The following is a 24,402-nucleotide window of genomic DNA, read 5'->3' as shown; positions in this document are numbered from 1 at the left end:
TCCCAACTGGGTCATATATTAGATTAGTATACTAGAATTAAGCCAACTTGTAGTAATATGATATCCGTTTGATGTTGAATTACAATTCAGCCTTTGCCACTGCAGGATAATTAAGAATTAAGATACCACAAGGATTGCTTTACATGCCTATTATTGCGCACATTGGGTGCTTTTGGCTCTTTGCCACCATGTACCAAATGAAGAGCACAAATGAAGAGCTGACTATGCTTGTTTAAATGCAGACGCTCAACAATTATAACAAATGGCTTAAAAAATTCTCAAGAGGCCTGCAAGGGAAAATTCACAGTTATCATAGTATCCCTGGGCAGAGAACCACTTCCTCCTATGTCTCTTAGCACTTGGTACTGTATGTATGCTGTAAAACTTTACTAATTTCACTACTGTTTCTCTGTTTGTAGTGTAAATTTATTGCAAGAAATGTACCGCATAGTGCATATAAGATTTTCTCCAAGTACCCATTAAAGCCACAAATCAGATGTCTGCTTTCAAACAAATGACCAGGAATTGCTGCTTGCTGATTGGTTTGCTATGATTACTAGACCTGGTACAATATTTCCAAATTTATTAGACTGGCCCCATAAATACAAATATACATACTTACATCCTTTATTAATATTAACTATTAAAAGCATCATAACATACATAGGGAATTTACAAAAGTGTTAGTAAGTACACGGTTTTCAAATTGTTGGTTGCCAAATTATAAAAATTTGCAGAAGGTATCATAATTGTTTTATGGATTTGCAGTAATGCCGACAAATTCTAAAGTGTTGTATACACAATAATAAATTGTCATTATTGCGTTATCAAAATGCTGTTCTTTATACACACTTATGCCAACTTAACCTATCATTTTTTACCTGACATTTTTGTCATGAAGGAGACATTTTGGTGTAAACAATGTCTGTAAAAATGTCATGGGTATGACTAATTCTCAAAAAGGTCATACGCCATAGCCACGGCCACTTTTTAACAAAATTGTTGGTAGGAGGAAAAATAATGGAAAATTTGTCTGTGAATAAGTCAGTGCACAAACAACATTTTAATACAATATTTTTACAAAATGTTCCTTTACCAACATTTTTGTGAATTCCCCCCATAGTCTTATTCTCTTCTTCACAAGTTTGCAAATAAGAGTTCAGCAATAATAAATGCAAGGTTATGAGATTATTTGGAAAAAAAAACCCCACTTTATATTTATTTGAATTTATGGCTAGACCTCAAGATAACTGACTAATGGGTCTCTTTCAAATTTCTTCTGGGTGGACCAATGTGTGTTGGGAATGGCACACCTTGGGGCACATTTACTAATCCACGAATCCGAATCCCGAACGGCGAAAATTCGTATTGGAAACGAAAATTTCAGAACTTTTTCGTCACCGTCGCGACTTTTTCGTATTTTTCACGACTTTTCGTTGCAAATTTTTCGTATTGAACGATCGGAAATGCCGGGAAAACCTTTCTGACTTTGATCCTTCAGTGCATGTCTGCATGGGCTCGATCAGTGCACTTGCGCACGAAAGAACGTTCGTTGTGCAACGAACGTTCTTTCGTTCAATCCGAAAATTTCGGTAAGTAGACGAAAATTCGGGGGAAATACGAAAAAGTTGCGACGGCAACGAAAAAGTCGCAAAGATGCCGATCATTACAAAAAAAACGCATTCGGACGACTTTGGAGCATTTTGTGGATTAGTAAATGTGCCCCCTTGTGTGAATAGGAACGGTTGTAAAGAGGCCTCTGGATTTCACTGCTTGAGTAAGGTCATTACAATACAGACTGTGTGCAAACTGACATGCAAACAGTCTATTTTTGTCTGAATAATATGTAGCAATGCAGAGTAGAGCTATAATGTTTCCCCAGCAACAGACAAAGATTGTTAGGAATGCTTAGGTCCTAACATAAATGTTAGAGTCTCAGTTGGCACTCTTTTTTTAAGCCCTGATCTTATTGGTACTTTTGGACTTGTTCTCAAACTCTGTTTCACTTGACTCTGGTCACAGTACGTGTTATGTACAGTAACCTGGAAGGCCAAAGATGCATTATTACAGCTTGTGTAACATGTAATCCATGTGTGCAACATGTAATCCATTAAAAGAAAACATTTATACCACAGGGTTCACTTTCAACTAAGGGGTAGATTTATCAAAACACTAGTCCGAATCCCAAATGGGAAAAATTTGGATTGGAAACGAAAATTTCTGAAGTTTGCAAATATCACGAAAATGCTTATGAAAATATTGTATTAGTCACGATAATATCGTATTGGTGATCCGAAAGTCACAAAATTTTTGTACCGAACAATTGTAAACAGTGGCAAAACCGATCCGATTTTTTTGCGCTAAAAATATGAAAAAGTCAAAAAAGCGTCAAAAAAGTTGTGAGATCGCAGAAAAAGTCACGCAAGGTACGAAAGAGTCGCGGAAAATTCAATTGGACTGATTGAATGAACACTCAGAGCATTCGTGGATAAGTAAATGTGCCCCTAAGTGTTTAGGTTCTGTTAAAGTTACTAAGGGTTGATCATTAAAATATAATTTAACTGGAATGTGGCGATGAGCAAAATTTTTTGGAAGGCATGGATTCGTGGTGAATTTCCACATTTTGCCACTGGTATACTCTTTTGAAAATGGGCGCAAAATTTGCACTCGTCATTTTTTTGCCATGTGTGACTTTTTTTTGACAAACAATTTTTTTCGATGTGCGAAACAATTTTTTATGACGCACATCATTTTGACGTTCCATGAATTTTACATGATTTCGCAGATTTTTTAAAAGTTTTGCAAATTTTTTGGGAGTGAAATGGGGCAGATTTGCTAATCACTACTGGAAGGGAATTTGTTTTTGGATAACAGATCTGTACAGATCTGATACCTGTAAAAATAATGTTTGAACTACTAGGAAAATGCCTGAAAATGTTAGTAATCTAAATTTGCCTTTTGTTAAATTCTTCCTGTTTACCTGCTAATCATTCCAACCACGTACCAGTGCTACCTCCTAGTTTATAAAAAAATGTATAATAACATTTATTATGGTCATTATTTTTGCATGAAACATTTGCAATGTAATAACTGTTAAAGAATATTACATTGCAACATTAGAATTTTTTTATGGGTATGCACTTTTTTTCTGTTTACAACTTTTATTACATTTTCCCTAAAATGTACATTATCTGAATATAAGCATTGTAAATAAAGATCCAATTCAACAATGGCAGAGCTGGAATTTAAGTGGCATGTGCCCTGAATGGTCTTCTAAAATCCACTGGGTGAGCAATTGAAGAATTTGGGTCAAAATATGGTCCTAATTTTAGTGCACTTGAATCTACTATGATAACTATATGAAGGTACAAACAACGGAGCAAAAAATTCTCAATATATTACATAATTTGTGGATCTTTGTGAAAATAAAGGCAGTCACTTGATGTAAGGAAATATGTGTGTAAAATACATTTTCATTAGCTTATTTTTGTTAAAAAACAATATTTTCCAGCCCTACTGGTTCACTAAACACATGCACATTTAACTGCCTGAGCATTCTTAGGAAAATAAAAGCCTGTGGCACAAGTATTAAATAACCATGGATTTATAAGGAAATTAGATCTGAAGACTAATGTCTACAGCTTCACGGCCAAGCCTCTACTGTGTGCCAAACAGTAAGGTGGATTTCTTCTAAGTCCTCTTGCATTTAGGGAGAGGGCCATGGCTATTGTCCCTGGGATACAGGAAGATAATCTGATAAACTGTGTGCAAGTGAATGGAAAACTTCCAGTTTCCCTTTATTCATTCAATTAACTCTTTGGAAAGAAGTTTAAAATCCAAAATCCAGTTAATTTTGCCTGTTTCTTATAATACACATAACACATTTATCAACATTATTCCTACGGTGTCTCTATAAGTCATAGATTAGATATATTTATAATGGATACCTAAATGTCACCCCCATGGTAGTTCAACTTTATAGGATCATCATGTCTCTGAGATTCCGTTAGCAGCATTCACACAAAAAGTCCTGTATTGCAGCCTACCATAAACTCCCAAATGAAAGCAGACTAATAAAATAAACAATGAAGGGCTGTATGCAGTGTTCTTGAGTTGTAATCCAATGACACATGCAGTATGTATAAATTAATATCTTGAGGTAGGCAGTGCACAAACAAGTGGCAAAAATGTTAGCAAATCTGATCTTAGTTGGGATCAAGTACAAGGTACTGTTTTAATTTTACAGGGAAAAAGGAAATTATTTATAAAAAATTTAATTATTTGATTATAATGAAGTTTATGGGAGATGGCCTTCCAGCAATTTGTTCTGGATAATGGGTTTCCAGATAACGGGGCCTATACCTGTATTTAAAGTTGTGAAATCTTCACGAATGCTAGTTAAGCCTTTAGGGCTCTGGTACACGGGGAGATTAGTCGCCCGCGACAAAGTTGCCTCGCGAGGCTTTTTCGGTGATTTGCGCGAAATCGCGCCGCCGCGTGTGCCATCCCACCGGCGACTTACATTTTCGCCGGTGGGATGGCAGGGGGAGGCAACTCGGGGAGATTAGTCGCCCGCAAACAGGGAGTTTTGTCGCGGGCGACTAATCTCCCCGTGTGCCAGAGCCCTTAACATGACTCACGGAAACTTCTGTATAATAATAAATAACGTACCCCAGGGTGTAGAATATGAAATGAGGATATTAGAAGTCACCCTGGAGTTTGGTAACCTGTATAAAAGCACAAAACCTTCAGCTTTATGCCTTTATATGGTTATGGGATTCCTCTGTGACAAAGTGGAATACATTATACATATAAATATGCATATGGAATACATTCATATATATAATATAGTTCCTAACTAACTAAAATATAAATAAAACTGAAATGAAATTTTATTGGAAATCTGAAGAAAATTCATTAAAAAGAAGTTTCTGGGTGCACAGCACATTCTATAAAGGTTATTTCCCTTTTGTTGTACTTACTCTATAAATGTATAGTTCTTCAGCATCACTTAAGGCTCCTGGTGGAACAATCTCCTTTAAGGCCATTAGAACTTCCAGGCAGTCAAGGTACCCATCTTCATCACTGTCCACCTCAGGTTAAATGAAAGAAAATACTTTTTATAGTTTAATGTAACAATGAGTAATAAAGAAAAAATAGCCACTTATTTCATAACAACAGTGAATATAAAAGTATTCTGTCATGATTTTTATGTTATACTTTTCATTTCTAAATCACACTGTTTGCATAGCAAATAATTCACTCTACCATTTAAAAATGTATCCTTGAGCCAGCGCTACACATTAGAACTGCTTTCAGGTAACCTACTCCCATGTAACTGGAGGAGTCCCAAACCAGACTTGGATTTTTTACTATTGAATCCCACAGAGAGTGTTTGTTGATAGATCTCTGTTATCGCGGGCGACTAACCACTCCAAAATGCTTTTCTGCTGCCAGTTGAAAGGGCTTCACATTTCTTCTGCTTTCCGAAGCCATACGAAGTTGCCTGCAGGAGGAAACTTTGCGCAACTTCAGGGATGCATAGGTCTTTCCACTGGGGCTCCAATTGTTGCTGCTGGAAAAGCATTTTGGAGCTGTTTCCAGTGATAGCAGAGATCTATTGTAGATTACTAACTCACTCCATGGGGCATCAGCCTTAGCAATACAGGTGTCAGGGAGCTGCTATCTTGCTACCTTCCCTTTGTTCTGCTGATTGGCTGCTGGGGAGGGGGATGATATCACTTAAACTTGCAGCTCAGCAGTAAAGTGTGACTGACGTGTATCAGAGCACAGGTCACATGGCTGTGGCACCCTGGGAAATGAAGAATATGGCTAGCCCCATGTGAAATTTCAAAGTTAAATATAAAAAATACCTTTAAGTATTTAAGGGTCTGCAATAGCAGCATTAGGAAAGGGGCACACTGAGTGGATCATCTGTTTTCCTCAGTGTGCTTTGTGTCATTCATTCCATCATGTAGCCCCATTGACAGGCACAGTGTCGCCTGTGTGGAGCTACACTAAGTGGATTTTGGTGCAAACCTTTGTGTTTCCAGGCCGATATCCACTCAGTGTAGCTCTACACACAGAGGATCTGCTCTACCCGAGTTCAAGATGCAGGCTTAGGAAAGCAGATGATCTGCTTAGTGTGCCCTTGCCCTAAATGCTTGGTTTATTGAGTGGGAGTGGAGTGTTTCAACACGTAGATAGTAGTATGCAAAGCTGATAGCTTCTAGATTCTGCCTCTGAGTCTGAAGATTTTAACTCTATGAGCATGGGAAATCTAAACAGCAAGCATTTCCTGTGGATAACATTTTATTTAAACTAACTTCATAGTTGAAGTCAAGGTGAGAAAATATTACATTTCCCATTGATGCCAGAGGATGATCCATTCCAATCACTCATTATCAGGGCAGGGGTCATTGTTTAATAACAATGATATTAATGTTATCATTAATGTTATCATTAAGTAGAAACTCCAGACCCAGATTTAGTAATCTGGCCCACAGATCTATAGCTATTAATATAGATGTTGCCAAATGAATTGTTGGTAAGTATGAATATCATTAGATGCTGTGAATCCCAATCAAGATTGAGTGCCACGTTTTTTAGGATCTTTTGGACTGTGGTATTGATGACTACTATAATGAAATGATCTCAGTGATTATTTGTACATAGCTTTGACATTGGAAGGGCTATAGCCAACCTATTGGAATAGTATAGTATAGTCTCTATATGAAGCAAAGTTGACATGCCTACTTTAAATCTTTAAATAGAAGCATAAAGCAACATGCCACACAGAAAATATATTGTATGAAAACCATGATAATGCTGTGTGCTACTTACACCCATCTTCACTAACATGACATTTTGCAACCATGAATAGGAAATTCATTGCCATAATTTAATTGTAGAAGGTTATTAAAGAGCAGTTCTACTCCCCTCCCTCTTTGACAAGGCTTTTGTGTATTACATACAGACTAATCAAATTGCAGATTCAGAGCGTACTGTATTAGACATTCCCATTGCTTTTAATTTGTTTAATGGCCTCTTCTTTTTTGTGTGTGTGCTCTAAATGACTGTGCATCGCTCAGGCTCACGACATGTAAATAAAGAAAGGTTTGGGGAACAGAGCTTCGAAAAGAATAAAGCGTGCCTCCTTTCTAAAGTTACATTTGATGTTGGAGTAATTCATGGGACGTGTACCACAAGCAGCGGTGCTTATTATTTCTGCTTAACTGTCTACAGACATAGGAGGAGTGATGGGGGGAGGGGGTAGAAAAACAAAAGAAAAGAACTCTGAATTTACACTTACCGCTTCAAAAGCCCTTTTATACTCGGCCAACTTCTCCTGGCTGAAGATGCAGTATTTTGCCAAAAAGTCGACTGAAAAAGAGGACAAAAAGTATGCAATAACCAAGAAAGGAAGCCTTTTTCTTTTTTCCCACTTGCATTTTCTTTTACATAAAGACACCCTTTTGCATTGCAGAGTTCATTATAAGGACAGCAATTCAAACTGTAGCAGGGAATTGGGAGCAATTTGGATTTAGGTTTGCAAAGAAGCCTTTTCACCTGGCTCAGGGCACCAAGTCAAATTCAGTGAAGAAAAAGAAGATGCGTTTATGTCAGCACACAGTATCTGAAGGCAGGATGCCTTTTTCTATAGATTTCCTTAGTTTTGCTTTTTACAAACTAGGGACATGTATCAAATATATTAAATGATCACCAAAACAGGCATATAAAGCATTGCCCAGCAGCTCTGAGAGACCCACTAGCAGCCCTTTCTCCCAGAATAGCCACCCACTCAATCAGCTGCAAGAGAATTTTCTACATTAGGGCAATAGACACCATGGAGCAGTCACTGCATACACCCATCTGCCTGTATATGGTCGGCACATTAGCAAACAAGCACAATATCCAATATGTATGTTTTGAAACAAGAATCTTGTTGGGAAATAATTTCTAAATAAGCAACAGAAAAAGACGGGAAAAAACACATTTTTAAATTATGTTACAAAGTGTGGAGAATGAATGTATGGATGCAGCAGGTGGGCTTGGCTCAATAAAAAGTTCCCTCCAATTCCCCAGGCAATTATTACAGGTATGGGACCAGTTATAAAGAATGCTTAGGACAGGCAGTAAGTACAGGGTTGCTTTGTACTCTGCACAAGCCTGTCCCTCATTAATACATCTCCACAGAATGTAGGCAGTGCTGTATTTATGCAGAAAACATTGGCCTAATGGAGCGCAAGGACCTGCTCCTGTCAACATTAACACAAATGCAGGGCGTAAAGTGAAAAAACACAGTTTTTTGAGCCAAAAAATTATGCTCTCTTTAAACAGGTTTTAAAAATGCTCTAAGCACAATTAGAATTTGCTGTTTATTAACTGTATAATGAATTATTTTACAATAATTTGTGTTCTTATTTATGCAATTTTTTTATTGTTTAAATAACATTTTTTTTATTAATATTTATAACAGGAATTTAGAGGGTTTATTATCAGAAAGTGCCATACATGCCAAGATTAGTTTGGGCAGTTTGCCCAGTTTCAACCATACTGAATTTGCACATTTGTACAGTATCTGTTAATTTGGCTTCAGTGTAATGAAATGTAATGTAATGTAATGAAAATGGCCAGCTTGTCAAATAATGGTAATGGGTTTTACTTGCACTTAATAGGTTTTTTTACTAAGCATATTTCTAACACTAGTATGCCGATTGTATTAAAACAACAAAACATCATATAGATCATTTTCTAAACCCACAGTAAATATAGGTTTCTAGTTCTAGGAGAGCATTAGCAGATAGAGGAAACCTTATTATTGGTGCTGGAAACAGTGGAGAGAAAGAAATTGGACAAACATTTCCAATTTATCTCAGGTGGCAAAATACAAATGTATGATTCCTTCGATATTGCCCATAGCAATCACCTAGAACAGAGCCTGCTTTCCATCCTTCCAGCTATTCTGGCTTCTCTCAACTTGCAGATGCAGAAGATTGACAGGACATGGACTTCAGCAGCATGACTCTCCTGCTTCATAGTGTCAAAACTGTCCTAGCTAAGGCCTCTTGCTTCTCAAGGTAGGGCTCCATTTTTACCTTGTGGTCGCTGTTTTTTTTAGTTATGTAACCGAGGAAGCATAGTTTATATTTATCAACATACATTCAAAAGGGAGGGTAGGAATGCAAAGCTTTTTCATTGTGTCAAATCTTCAAAGCATTATGTTGCAATACTTAATACTTTTCATTTTTGATCTTTAGATCTATGAAGCTGCCAACAGAACAACACAGAGCATGTTGTGTGACTGCAATGGTGGTGCAGCTCTGCTATGTCATAACTTGGGTGACTAACATAACAAATAAAAGGACCTCCTCTCCATGTAAAATCTGTATGAAGGAGTTTTATCCATTTTAAAGTGAATAAATATTCCCCTTCAGCTGGGCTTTTGTAGAAAAGGTGCATAAACACTATCCATAGATAAATATAGGTGTATTTTTTACAGCCATACCTGATTTCACAGATTGAAAGGAAACCTTGATAGTCTCTCAATGATTTGTAGTAACCATTTCCCAGTCATGCAGCCCCTCTCTCCTTGTTCCATTGTGAAGTGAAGGATTCTAGTACTTGAAGTCCTTCTTCTTTGCAGGGAATCTGTGCACCACCTAGTTTGGAAAGCAGAGGGACTTTAAGTCCCAGAATCCACCATCACTTTGGGATGGTTTGGATCACTCAGTGAGCCTTATAGAGACAGTGAAACTGGTCCTAGTGAGCATACAGTTTAGACAGACTCTTATGTCTGGAAGTTCAGATCATGTTTATGCACCTTTTATACCTTTTCACTTCAGTCAAAAAGCAAAGGAATGGGGAAAATGTATTTGTGGGATACTATTTGAAACATATGTCAAAGGTAAAAGACTGCTTTAGGTCCTATTGTATGGCTACTTCCTGAGGTATAGTAAATAAAGAGAAAGAACTTGAACTGGAGATGCCAGTCCAAGTTTCAGATAAAAGGTACTGCTGCTGCTTTGCTGTTTCAGCTTGAATGCTGCAGTTCCAACTTGTAGTTAGCACATCAACGTGCAATTTTCCTTGATAGCAATGAACCATCTGTTGCAGAAATTATTGCTTTACAAATAAGCTCTGAAAATATATCTTGACAACTTTATAACTAACCAACTCATGGCTGACAACTAGAAATAAGGAATGTATGACCCCAAGTGCAATTGTGGCCCAAAAATTCCCAGTAGTCAGCTGCAAGTAAAACCCCATCCATTAAAGGTACTTTACAAAATGTGCTCATTGCACTTTCATATAGTTGTGCTTGACACTGCTCAGTCCTTTCTGCCTCACATTACAAACTGAACGCATTTGCACCCATTGACACAGTAAAAACCCTACCAGTTCTTGTGCCTAAAGTATAGGACGCACCTGTCACATGCACAGCGAAAATAGCGGAGCACCACGAAATAAAAATATAAAAATCAATCTTTATTGCATCCTCAGTAATAGGCACGAATACATCCCTCAGGACCTACGCTTGACGCGTTTCGTGGCATCTCGCCACTTCTGAGGAAGTGGCGAGATGCCACGAAACGCGTCAAGCGTAGGTCCTGAGGGATGTATTCGTGCCTATTACTGAGGATGCAATAAAGATTGATTTTTATATTTTTATTTCGTGGTGCTCCGCTATTTTTGTGGTGTTCAGTCGTTTCCAATTTGGGTCCTATGGGGAGAGGATCGGCGTGCAGCACACGAGTTTTCGAGCGGTAAGTGCTCCTGTGTTTCTGTTATATTTTTGCTTACATGCACAGCGAACACTGGAAATTATGTCAGACACACTTCTACATTTTTCAGCTAATAATGTACTAATTTTGATGCCTCAGCCACAATTGCCTTAGATGCAATGCTGCCTTGTGACTGCAATGACTTGTGGTTGAAAAAATGACCCCAATACTGTATAAATATCTGGCTTTAGAAACACTGCCAATTAGCTTGTCTTTCAGATTAAACAGGGAGGTTTAATAAATGGTCACTTGACTTGAGACAGGCAATAGACAGTACACAAAATACATTCCTCTATTTTACTTTGTTTTCCATCTTATTTATAACTTATTTATCGTGGCTCCTATATCAGTCACCTTTGCCATCAGCTTTTCCACCTTCAGTAACAGAATATTTCTGGATTGATATCTAACAAAACACTTCTAAGTGTCTAAGGTATGTAATTTGCGCTTTGCTGAGATCTATTATCCACTCTTGTATTCCATGTTGATGCATGCTCATAATCCTATAAAATTATTATGCACTTGGCATCATGCCCATAGAAATGCAGGTTGGAATGCTGCATTAGAGAATATAATCCAAGCCATCATTTTGTTTGCCAGTATCACTTTATATATTGCCATCTTGCCAGCACTCTAACATTGACACTACATGTTTCCTAAATTTAATCACAGCTTCTGATTTGTCACAAACTATTAGTGCCAAAATTTAAACACTGAAAATAAAGAATATATTGCAGTCTGCCAAGGAAATTAGGTACTTTGAAGCAGGTGCCTCCGAAACCTGGTACTATAATTCAAGGTGTCAAGAAGTTTGCTGTGTAACATGAGTATGCGGCTTGCAGGTGCATGGGATCATAGCAGACATGACAATAAATAAATAAATCACAAAGGAGTGAAGTCCACATAGTTTTTTTGTCCAAAAGTTTTGAGGAGAACATTTTAATAAACTCACAACAAAATATTTATGCAGAAAAGACAAACTAATTGCAACCATCACATGAAAGGCAGTATGGAGTAGTGGGAAAGGAAAGGGTAGGAAATTGGTGAGGTGATGATGATTAGGAATGAGCAAACTTTTTCACTTGGTACAGTTTTACCAGCAGCAAATATTTTTGCAAATTCACTGCAGAATTTCACCATTCAAAAAAAAGTCTGTTGCACCAGAACAAAAATGGACTGGGTGCTAAGTGAACTTCTTGAATGCAAATCATCATGTTTTTCACCTGAATTTATTACTTGTTGTTTCTGGTGCCCAATGCACCAATATGTATTCAAAAGTAGTATCTGATTGATATACTGCACAAGTTGGATTTGCAGAAAAATTCAATTAAACTAGAGAAAATCCTTAGTGCCCACCACTTACTGATGCAGTACATCAGTAGAACCTTTAGCAACTGCCATGTCCAGGCTGGCAGGAAACCATACTGGTCAGATGTTGGTTTTGGGTGGACAAGCCTCCTTATGTTAGGTGCTGTGACACTCCCTGCAAGTGCTTTCCAGTGCAAGGAGTGTGTATTGGGCCAAGTACATTCACATTTATGATCTGAGAGGAACTAAAGCAATAACCCACTTTATGATATAGTGTACAGGAAACTGCATGGTTTGATAAATACTATCTATGAAAGCTACAGAAGAGGTTCAAACCAATCAGGGAACCTAATTGTAGGTTGGTCCATCAAATTTGCTATTTTTGATGAGGACGTTGAAGAAGACAGTTCAGAGAAACACGTCTGCATAACTTGTTTCCCTAACTAGAATAACAGTTCCAGTACAACTAAAAATGAAGAATACCGAAAAGTGGTGCTACTTTTGTGAGTGTAGACTTGGTAATCTGTCTAATTATGAAGGTAAAATTGTGTGCTGACTCTCTGTGTGGGGTCGCTGCACATATTTAGATATAACATATTATCAGGAAAGGCAAAAGATATAAAACATTGAGATTCAACATTAGTGCTATTTTGAAGAAAATTAGCACAGAGGCCACTGAGCCTAAGAATTTTGGTATTTGCTGCATTCTCCGTGGGGTGTTGCCAAACAATTGTCTTTCACCTGAGTCCTCCACTGGCAAGATCTCAGCCCTTTCTCAAGCCATATTGCACATCGATCTGTTCTTCCACACAGTAACTGAAATATCCCAGATTTTCCCTCTTGTTCTATTTTGTCTATATATCAGTTCCATTTTTTTAATCAATTTTTTTGTCCGTTTTTTATTTAATCACTGAAAATGTCCCATACCTTATTGCCAATATGTAGGGATGTAGCGAACCTCAAAAAAAAAGTTTGTGAACCCGTTCGCGAACTTACGCCAAAAAGTGCGAATATTCGCGAACTTTGCGAACCCCATAGACTTCAATGGGAAGGCGAACTTTAAAACCTAGAAAAGCCATTTCTGGCCAGAAAACTGATTTTAAAGTTGTTTAAAGGGTGTCACGACCTGGACAGTGGCATGCAGGAGGGGGATCAAGGGCAAAAATTTATCTGAAAAATACTTTGTTGACACAGCGTTGCGTAAAACCGCAAAGACAGCTGGCAGTTTTTTGCTATTTCGCACTATTAGCACCATGGAAACGGGATTTGCTGAAAAATGCCATGTGTGGCTTGTGCGGCATTTTTAGGCCGAGAAAAAACGCAGCGGAAAAACGCCACGTGAACCCAAATTGCGAACATACGCGAAAAGTTTGCGAACACCTGATGTTCACGCGAATTAGTTCGCCGGCGAACAGTTCTCTACATCACTACCAATATGTTAAATGATTCCAAAATGTATAGTTAGCCAGTATAACATCACCTTAGCCTTATCTTTGTAATATTACTTTTTAATGTTAGAAGTAAAGTAGAGCAATACAGAGATCAGTGGAACTGTGGTGGTGACCCCTGGTTTAAGTGAAAGCACAGGGATCTTTTCCAGGTCTGCACTGATCTGCATATGAAACAGAAACCCAATAATCCTTTCAATTAGGAAGAGTACTAGGTACAAATATAAGCCAGGAATGGCATCAAGTCAATACCAGATCACCAGCGTGACGTGTAGTTGTCAGTGGGTTTGGAAGACTGTGCTGAGGTTTATGGATTCCATTTCCTCCTGCCATGACTAATAAATGCAGAGGGCAGTTGCAGACTTGATGGAGAAACCACCTATATGTTTTGTAAACCCTTGGTTGATTGCTTGCATAGCAACATTCACTGAGTACCACAATTTGCGCTCTTAAAATGTAAATACCCCATAAACCTGCAAAAATAAAAAAAAAATGAATTGCAAAGGTGCTTAAGAGAATCTTTTGCTTCCAGATCTTCTGAAAAAAATAAATAAAAATTAAATAAAACAAAGGAGGCAGCAGCTGGGGGAAGGAGGCACTTTTTTCACTACAGTATTTTACTTTACTGTCAATTTCAGATTTCAACTTGTTTAGTGCAAGAAATAACAAAAAACACAAATTTTCTAATAAAAACCAAAGATGTTCAGCACAATTCCTATTTATTAGACTAATATTCAAAAAGGGGGTAACTGCCACTTTAATTTATTTGCCACATTTAATCAGTGATGCAGACAGTGATTGTCTGTACAACTGCTGTTCAGATAAAATGTCCCCTCAGATTCATTTGGGGGTTCTGTCTTAACCCATGCAACAAGCTCTGGATAAAAGTTTTTTTTTTATTTCTGCTCTGCACTAAGGGAAGGCATGTTCATGGATACAGATTTACAAAAACCTATCTGAGAGTAGCCGATATTAGCACTATCACATACTGGGACTGGTTTAACTTGGAGGCAGCTGGTAGTAGTGTGATTATATCTAATCCATTGAAAAGCAGTGACTACTAAGCATAACATGGAAGGAATCTTTGTTTCGGAGACTCCAAATTCTGACGCACAAATCCTGCTGGATTGATTGCAGATGCATCAAGTCTGCTGGAAATAATGGCACAAACGGAGATGCTGGTTGGCTATCGACTCCAAGCTCAGCTTAATACCAATGGGAAATTATCTACACAAAAGGTGCACTGGGGTGTCAAATAAAGACAAAGATTTGTCCTACTGAATATGCTACAACTTAGACAAAGCTAGCACACTAATACCAAACAACTAGCTTTATCTCATTACATCTTAGCACTTATAGGTTGCCCCCCTAGTCACAATCACCAAGACCTACTCGTGTAGAAAGAGCAGTTATTTTGGGGGGAAATCTGTCAGCTGCATTCATTTTCTAAACCATTTTTTATAGATAATGAAAATAAAAAAAGATTTTCCATGTTGATTAAATATATTTTTCTCAGATTTTGCTTTTTAAAATAAAACAGCACCAAAACAAAATAAAATGAATTATTCGCCAATGTCCATATAATTTACTAAAAAGCAGAGGCTTTAACAAGTGTCGGGATAAAACAATAACAAAAAAAAATACAGCTTTTTCAACCCAAGATATGCTGATCTATATGATGATCTATATGGCAACCGACCAGGGTCGGACTGGGGAGTGCAGGGCCCACCAGAGGTACTGCCTCAGGAGCCTCTGCTCTCCCCAATGGGCCCCGACGCCGGCTTCACACCCCCCGCAGTACCCCCACCATCCGTCTGACCCCCATCCCCAGAGGGGAGGCTATCATTCTGGCCCGGGGACCACCGGCTTTTTTTCCTGGTGCCTCGGTGGCCCAGTCCGACCCTGCAACTAAATGATGAGCCCACAGGCATAACAGGATACCATACAGGGGCCATACACATGTACAGTATATACACTGTTTTATTGTTCTATTTGTTTAGAACATCCAAAACTTCAGCAGACCCATAGAATTTTTTTATCAAAACCCATAATCATCAATCCGCCAGGAATGCAGGATTATTTGCCTAAATGCCTCCTGACAGGCCACACATGCCCAGATGGTCAGACAGTATGGTTGAAATTGGCCAAACTGCCCAAACAAATTTGGGTCAGTTTTAGAGACGCCTCAGTTTAAATCTCTTAAATCAGATTAATGTAGTGTTAGGCAAGCTGTTTAATCTCTCTGTTCCTCAAACACCAAAAACAGATGAAAAACTATACTCTCAATATACTCACAGCCCTGTTAAAGTTCTGTCTACATGAATAAAACTAAGTTCTTGCATCTCAAAATGTAGGTTTGTCTCTTGTTTGTTATAGCATTGAAGATAGGAATCCTTTTGGAAACTTACTTATGGACAGCCACAATTTTGCCTAGACCATGAATCATGTGCAAAATTTGTGGTTGCATGCGAGTCCCATATGATTTACTGAAAGAGACTGAAGTAAATAAAATCTATAAGACAAACAGCATAAATAGCAGACAGGTTTGAGAATGGTAACCAAACTCAGAACCACCATAACAGAATAGGAACTCAGAGACCTGGGATCAAACAAAACATAGAGCTCCAACAAGCTCTGAAGTAAGAGACTTATCATAGGCAGGAAATGTTGGTAATTTTCATGCATTATATCTGGCAATATCTCTCCAGATCTTGGTCCCTGCCATCATATCTGATACTGGGGCTGCTGCCGCCTAAGGCACCAGCCCTATGCTGCCCCTTCTCCTGCTTTGAGCTTACAACTTAAGCCATACCCAAGGGGGGGGGGGGTATAGCTAGTGCTCTCTGTACTAGCAGAGCAGAATTTCTGTTTTAAAAAACAGATATTTGTCTCTTAAAGTAACTAGGGGCGGCTTTTTGCCACCTTTTGTAACTGGCCGCTTTCTGCCCCTTAGGCAAAGTTCTCAACTTGCCTTGTGGTAGTAGTGGCCCCTCCTGCCATATACTGTACCTATTTACTTTCATCCTTCAGATACTTAGACTTTACTATTTTACAATGACCATATTATGAGACCTCTCTCTTAAGGTAACCTCTCTTTCATATGCCCTCTCCGTTGGCTATGGCAGAAAAGTGGGCCTTATTTTTTTTCTCATTACCACTTCAAACATATCCCTATGCTTACCTCATACTTGTTGCCCTCTTTTGTAGTAAATGCAGTTCACATTCTCTTTGCACCTCTGCCTGTTGTTCAAATACATCTGTCATACTTCTGTCATGTCCCTCAAAATTTGAACTCAGACTCTTTTTCCTCTTTTGTCACAGCCAATCAATTATCTTGAGTGATTCAACTGCCACGTTGGTGACCCCTTTTGAGTCTTGGCCGTCATGCTTCCTCCACTTAACCTCCTCTTTTGATCTCCAACAGTGGACAGAAATAGCCACCCCATAAAGACAGACATTTCGTTAATTTGGTCTGCACCATAAACCTAACCCTTACAGCATTTAGCAGTGTTCAATTTCCTCTTTTAGATCATCATCTTGTCACCCTTTCTTCACATCTAATTCTCATACTAACCTAATCCTTTCTTTCCTTCTTTAATCATATTAATACCAATGCCAATGAAAGACTCATCAATCTTTCTATATGTTTGTATAGACTCCATATTTATACATTTGCTCAAAAGGCTTGTAGGAAAAATCTCTGTGTGACCAATATACTCAGGGCCAAAATGAGGGGTAGGCAGAAAAGGCACGTGCCTAGGGTGCAATAGTTGGGGTGGCATTGGGCATATACTTCTTCTGACTTGCCTACCCCTAGTCCCACCCTGGATAATAGGAAAAAGTGTCCGGTTCTCGGCACTGCAATACAATTTGTAACTACTATGGTGACTAGTGGGGATGGGGGACCTTGTCTCTCGGCCCTGCTTGTCACAATCCAGGATGGCTCTGCCTCTCAAGGCTGGTCCACTTTTGAATATACTGCTCAAGTTTTGGCCACTATTGACGAGTTTTTCTACTTCTGAATGAACTACTTCTGCGATTTGTTTTACAGTTTTATGTCTATGAAGATTTTCATTCATCCAGGTCCATGGTATATCTAGTATAAATACATTTAAAGCAACTGGACTTACCAAACAAGTCCAGTTGCTTTAAATTTATTTATACTAGATTTTACAGTTTTACATTTTCTTTAAGTGGTACCATTTATGAAAGTGCTTTATTTAGATGTGTACTGTCTTTAGAGATGTTTTTTAAACATTTTATGAAGATATCTGTCATATGGGCAATGTGTACACATACATACTGACCATGTTATCTGAAAACTCCATATTTTATTGGGGGATTGTGTGGGCATAAAGAAATACCAATCAGAAATGGTCAAATTTAAAATGGTCAGACTTTTATGAGATTTTTTTTGTAGATATTATGAGACTGAGGTTGTGGAAAACAGTTAATTTCGTTGCGGACATGCCTGGCGAAAAAATGTGCTCATCACTAATCATGATCGATGTTTTGAGGCTTTGAATTGAATTGCGTTCACTTTCTTTCTATGATAAAGCAATTTCGATGGCTTTTATGATTTATATTAAATGTTCCCTACATTGGACAAAGAGAAATACAAGCAAGCTTAATCAAATACAGAAAGATTGGTAATGACAATGACAGGAGATAAGCTACTTACAGTCTTCAAATTTAGAGATACTGATGGGTTGTGTTCCTCGTATTGCTGTTGATCGGGCTTTCTGAAGCTTCAAATATATAGACGCTGCTTGCATTCTCCTTTCTTCTGCTATTCTCTGTCTTTCCATTTCTTCTTTGATACTATAGTCCCTCTTCACTGGCCGCCTTCTCCTTACTGGAGGCAGTTGCACTTCTTCACTATCAATTTCCAAGCTGCAACCCTCTTCTTTCTTGGAAGCATCTCTGTCATATATTTGTCCTATAAGGAATACAAGATTTAAATTACTTCATATAATGGTTTATAAAATTGCAATAAATGTGAATGCATTAGATGTTTTATTGGAGTTTTTTCCTCCTGCAGTATCATAATATGGTAACATAGTAGATTTGATAAAAAACTTAGATTAAATTCACCCTTTGAACACACCTACCACATTATCCATTCAGCAGAATTAGAAGTGGCTTCTTCCAGAAAATTGCATTTTGATACCTGCATGAGGATCAAAAGATTCTTTGCTCTTGCCCTAACACAGTTGATTTCAGATACTGTAGCATTTCCCAATATATGTTTTTCAGAACATTTCATGCTAATAACACACCAGGCACATCAGGGACGTAGGGCCATGCTGTAAAAACATCTAAAATCCAAATCTAACAGTTCTATCTCTGACCACTTTAATTTAAAAGTCTAAATAGCTCTAGTTCACCATTCTGTGGCAGACTACATAATTCAATATCCAGGACCTAATAGGTTGCTCAAGATGTCTTCTGCTCACACCTGGCAAATTAATTAGGGGCTAATGATTGGGCCAATTAGGACATAAATAGAAACATTTAAGTACCGTGATCACAAAAACAGCGTTTACACATAATAGACACAGTGGAAAGTAATTATTACACAGAGTATCCAATTATATTCAAAAAGTGAAAATTGTGCTCACCAAACCCTCACACCAAGCAGGTACAATTCAAAAATCATCTATTCTTAAACACCTTTTAAATCACACTTTAGGAAAGGTTAACGAGATAATATACCACTGATGTTTGATTGCAGACTTAATATTCTTTGGGAAGCCCCAAATTGATAATTTTTTTTTTTTTTGCAGTGGGCTCTAACAAAGATACGTTGCTATTGGCTAGAGGAGATTTTAATATAGGAATCTTGCCTGACCATTATAGAGTTTAGTTACAGTGTAATATTTAGGATTCTCACTAAAGACTCTGCTTGCATCTTTGCAGAATTATGGAGTGCAGAGGGAGTGTTTTATGGAAGATATGATCATTATGATGATCATTAAAAATACAAAATAAATAACATTTCTATTGAAAGCCACTTTAATGTTTTATTTGGAATGTTTTATAATGCCATATAAGATTTTCTGTTGTAGTTTTAATTGTTTATACAGGCCAACAAACTGATGGAATAACTTTTGAAATTGCAATAACCAGATATTATTAGATGTTTTTATATATATATATATATATATATATATGTTTTATTAGATGTTTTTATATATATATATATATATATATATGACTAACATTTTATGTACCACTTTCCAGGCAGAAGGGCTTACTTACTAACCTTGGAGCTAAACTGCAGCAGTTATATATATTAATAAAATGATCATAATTTTCCAACCTGCTACAAGGGTCAGTTTCAGCCGAGGCCAATTACCCTACCAGTACAGACTCCACACTGACAGTACTCATTCTTTGGTCTGAACCACTGGGTGACTGTAGTTTATTGTTTTGGTTAGCGGCCACACTGCACAATGTGTGTGTGTCTGAATATATTGTACGGGGTGGAAAAGAGGTTAAGCACTTTCCCAAAGTCCTTTTTAAACAAAAAAAAAAAGTCTGAAATTTGGCATTTATAGTGAAAAGGACTGCAAACCCATTATGGAGTTTTATCCCAAAGTCCCTGGCGTGGATGTTAAACAATCCTTTAAGCTGTGTCAGAGTGCCAGCTACCTACAGATACTGTCCACATTTAAATAACCTGATTAGACAAAGCACAAAGATGGGATCGTCCTTTTCCTTCTTTAGATTTAGCTCAGGCTGCCTTCTATCTCTTTCTCCAGCATCTTCGTCTTTATCAGGCATGACAAGTGCCAATCAAATGTTCTGTTTCCAAGGGCTTTACAAGGGAATAGAAAAGAGACACTAAACATTGTCTAACAATTACAGAAGGAAGCTCCACTGTCAGTGTGTGGTCTGGGGGAAAGATGGCTTTTCCTTTCTCCACTTCTAATCTCTACCCTACTGTTTACACCTTCTTTATACATTTTAATCTCTCTATTGCAACCCCAAATCCTAAGAAAAAAAACATAGGTCATGGTGAACTTTGTTAACATTGATTTGTATGTTGACGTACATGGTAGGATTTGCAAACTGATTTCTAAAGAACTGAAATGTAACCATTATGTGGCAGTTTTCTAAAGGGAAGTTTTCCATCCTCTAAGTAGGTTAGGATTTGTAATTTAGGTTTGATTAATAAATCATAATGTCAAAATATCTGCTTTTATAAGGAATAAAGGAATAAAACTTAGTAATAATTAGCCAGTACTGCGTCACAGGACACTAAAATTAGTCTTGATCCTCTTTTGTGCTGCTATATATAGGCTGTATAGAGTGCTGACTTAACTAAGTTGGGTTCTGTCATAAACTAACAATAACTCAGGCTGACCTGAGCATTCTGAAACAGTTTAAACTGAAGGCAGATGTTCTTATAGGGCCTCTTTTCAAACTACAGATTTTCCTAATTTGCTTAGATTAGATTCAGATCGGAGGCAGTCATGGAAATGCCCATTGATTTCTATGTAAAACCCTGTGCCGTCTTATCACAGTTGATCACATACTAATTAAAGACCCATCAGATGTTCATAGAAACTAAGTCTCTGATATATACAGAGAGCAACATAATATATTTTTATTTTTGAAAACAAATTACATTTGAGCGTTCAAAAAAGAGGCAATGAGGCTACCATGATAAAAAGACATTGAAAGATACTAGTCTGTTATATGAGTTTAAACACCCTTCTGGGATTTTAGGGCACTATTACATGACCCATCTGTGGTTCACCTCAGTTTTCATAGGACAAACTTGAGTTTCTGTGTAGTGGCATTGGGAGAGTATTTTATGTTTCTTACCACAGTCCCTCCATCATGGGCTCTAGGAATACACCAGGGGATGGGATTAGTGATAATCAAAACTGGCAAACCTTGGAAAATTTGCAAAATTGCATTGGAGTCAATGGGAAGCTGAAATCACATTGTGATTAAGCCATTTTTAGCTGTACAATGTATAGTATATACATTGCCCAACCTTGTTAGTAGCTCCTAGCAGTATACTAAGCTTCCAAATTGAGAACATTTTTCTTAGCACAGAAGAGCAAATTCATATCTTGCCTGGGAAGATTCTTAGAACTAAAAAGGTAGAGGAAGGCGTGACTTTTCATACACCTCTAAATTGTGTTAAACCATAGACCCGTATACTGCAACACATGAATCAGAAGCTGGTTTATCATAGGGAAGTATTCTGTAACTGGTTGAATGTAGGTCATATGTAGGAACTGGGGTTACTTATTTTCTACCGGAGCTTACCCCAGTTGTATTAATGGGATGACCCTCATATTTATGGTGCTAAAACATTATTTTTTATTATTGCTTTAATATTGTCTCCCAGAGGTATAGGAGGAATATCTCTCCCAGGAGTTAATGAATAGGGTTTATGGCATGAGCACTAACCACCAGTGCTACCTTTTTATTATCCATATTACTGTGACTTCCCTTCTAAATGCCACACAATTTTAAAATAATGTACACAGCTTGGCACATAGCAGGGGAAAAGAGTTTAATTTAAATACAATTCTCCTTGTAAATTACAGGAATGAAGTTTAAACATGGATGGATTTGATTCTGTTTAAACATTTATATTAATAATATATGAATTGTTTGTAGGTTGTTTTGTTAATTTGCATGTACCATTAAAAGCAGATTAAAACAGTTTACTGTTCTATTCTTGCGCCGCTAAATGTATCAAGGCCATTTTTATGGTGGTGTAGGCAATAGAAATTGTGGAACTTCTAGATATAAACCTAACAGCAAAGAGAATCAATGGGTTCTAATAAAAATAGGGCAGATATCTTTTGCTTGATAAGGAGAAAGGATTTCTTTTTAGTATTTCTTCATAGAAAAGAAAACCTATTAACATTACAATAATTAATAATAAAAATAAAACTAATGGGGTAGGTTATTAAGCACATCGGACTTTATTTAACCTTAAATTGTGTATATACAGTAAATATGTGTAGGAGTTGTCAGAATATTTACAGGTATATTTGGCAAAAGTTGTATTTGTGTATTCTTTTGTGTTTTTTTCTACTTTGACTAAACTCACATTTGAAAAAAAAGTTGGTGTTACCCTGTTTATTAAAAAAATGTGGTTATAAAATAGATAGAATAAAAGTGTAAAAAAACCCCATAAAATAAAAGTGTAAAAAAACCTCACATTTGTAATTTTAATATCATTTTTAAGCAAAGCTCAAAAAAATGTAAAAAACTGGAAAAGCTTGAATTGAAATTTGAATTAGGGGAGCTACTATTGACTTCTACATGACCTTGCAAGCTTTTAATTGCCAAAGTTTTACATTAGAGGTTTCATGGATTTTTCTAATAAATATACAAAATTCTCATTTTTTTCCTCGTTATTTAGTTTCATGTCTTTTAACACAAAACACTAGAATTGCTGAAAAAAAAATCAGAACTTATTATGTATTATTACTTATGTATTTTCAATATATATGACTTCCTAATAATACCCTATCTTTCATATACAGAATATCAGTAAAGCAATGCTGAAACTGGCATATAAAATAACAGAAAATATGCTTGCCTGTATAACATATTGTGCTCAGATAACCTATATACAACTTCAATTTCCATATATCTGTGCACATCTATCCCAGCTTCACTTGATTACAACTGATTATAAGGAACAAAGAATTCAGCACAAATTAAAAAAAAAAAAATTCAAATGTGTGAATTGTCTGTTTGCCCTTTAATAAAAAGGTCCTCAGTTTAAATTATTATTATTTTTTCTTTAAAAAAATGAAACCGTTTGCTTTTAATATTACAGAAAAACTCATAATGCTTTTATTATTAACTTAGCCCATATTTTTGTAAGTCTGGTAATTATTCTTCTTGATCATAATAATATATCTTCACTTGTGTGCTCTGCTGGTTGTCACCAACAAAAAATAGTCCATTGAAAAATATATGTTTCTTTGAATTTATTATAGCAAGGATGAATAGGCTGACACTTCAGCTTGCACTCTGGATTAATACAATAGCAATGGGTGAGAGTGTTTGAAAAACTGACGTAAGTTAAATCATGATATGTATCTATATATATATATACAGTATAAGTATATACAGTATAAGTATATATATATATATATATATATACATATGACCTGTCATCCAGAATGCTTGGGACCTGGGGTTTTCTGGATAAGGGGTCTTTCTGAAATTTGGATCTCCATACTTTAATTATACAGGTATCGGACCCCTTATCCGGAAACCCGTTATCCAGAAAGCTCTGAATTACGGAATGCCCGACTCCCATAGACTCCATTTTAATCAAATAATTCAGAATTTTAAAACTGATTTCCTTTTTCTATGTAGAAATAAAACAGAACCTTGTAATTGATTCCAACTAAGATATAAATAATCCTTATTGGATGCAAAACAATCCTATTTGGTTTAATTAATGTTTTATTGATTTTTTAGTAGACTTAAGGTATTGAGATCCAAATTACGGAAAGACCCCTTATCCGGAATACCCTTGGTCCCGAGCATTCTGGATAATGGGTCCTATACCTGTACTAAAAATGAATAAAACATTGAATAAACCCAATAGGATTGTTTTGCCTCCAATAAAGTTCAATTCTAATTTAGTTGGGATCAAGTACAAGGTACTGTTTTATTATTACAGAGAAATATGTTAACAATTTTGAATTATGTGATTATAATGGAGTCTCTGGGAGATGGCCTTCCTGTAATTTGGAGCTTTATGGATAATGGGTTTCTGGATAATGGTTTGAAGGTAACTAGGGAGCAGCAGGGACGCCCGCTGTCTCACCTGCAATGATGCCCGCTGCCAGGGGCGCTTCTGCCAT

At 37.0% G+C, this 24,402-nt stretch overlaps 1 protein-coding gene across 1 annotated transcript in view; it reads right to left on the bottom strand.

The window, feature by feature from the left end:
- The window catches only part of c12orf42 (chromosome 12 open reading frame 42), a 57,146-nt gene extending 32,744 nt beyond the window's left edge, over positions 1 to 24,402 (bottom strand). The window contains exons 1-4 of the mRNA XM_031898202.1: positions 24,366 to 24,402; positions 18,222 to 18,479; positions 7,313 to 7,383; positions 4,983 to 5,093 (exon numbers count right to left, since the gene is read on the bottom strand). Coding sequence (XP_031754062.1) covers positions 4,983 to 5,093; positions 7,313 to 7,383; positions 18,222 to 18,479; positions 24,366 to 24,402 — 477 coding nt within the window. The remainder of the gene's footprint in view (positions 1 to 4,982; positions 5,094 to 7,312; positions 7,384 to 18,221; positions 18,480 to 24,365) is intronic.

The sequence above is a fragment of the Xenopus tropicalis genome, chromosome 3, assembly GCF_000004195.4.
Source record: "Xenopus tropicalis strain Nigerian chromosome 3, UCB_Xtro_10.0, whole genome shotgun sequence".
NCBI classification, from domain to species: domain Eukaryota; kingdom Metazoa; phylum Chordata; class Amphibia; order Anura; family Pipidae; genus Xenopus; species Xenopus tropicalis.
This window is presented reverse-complemented; position numbering and strand designations above follow the sequence as displayed.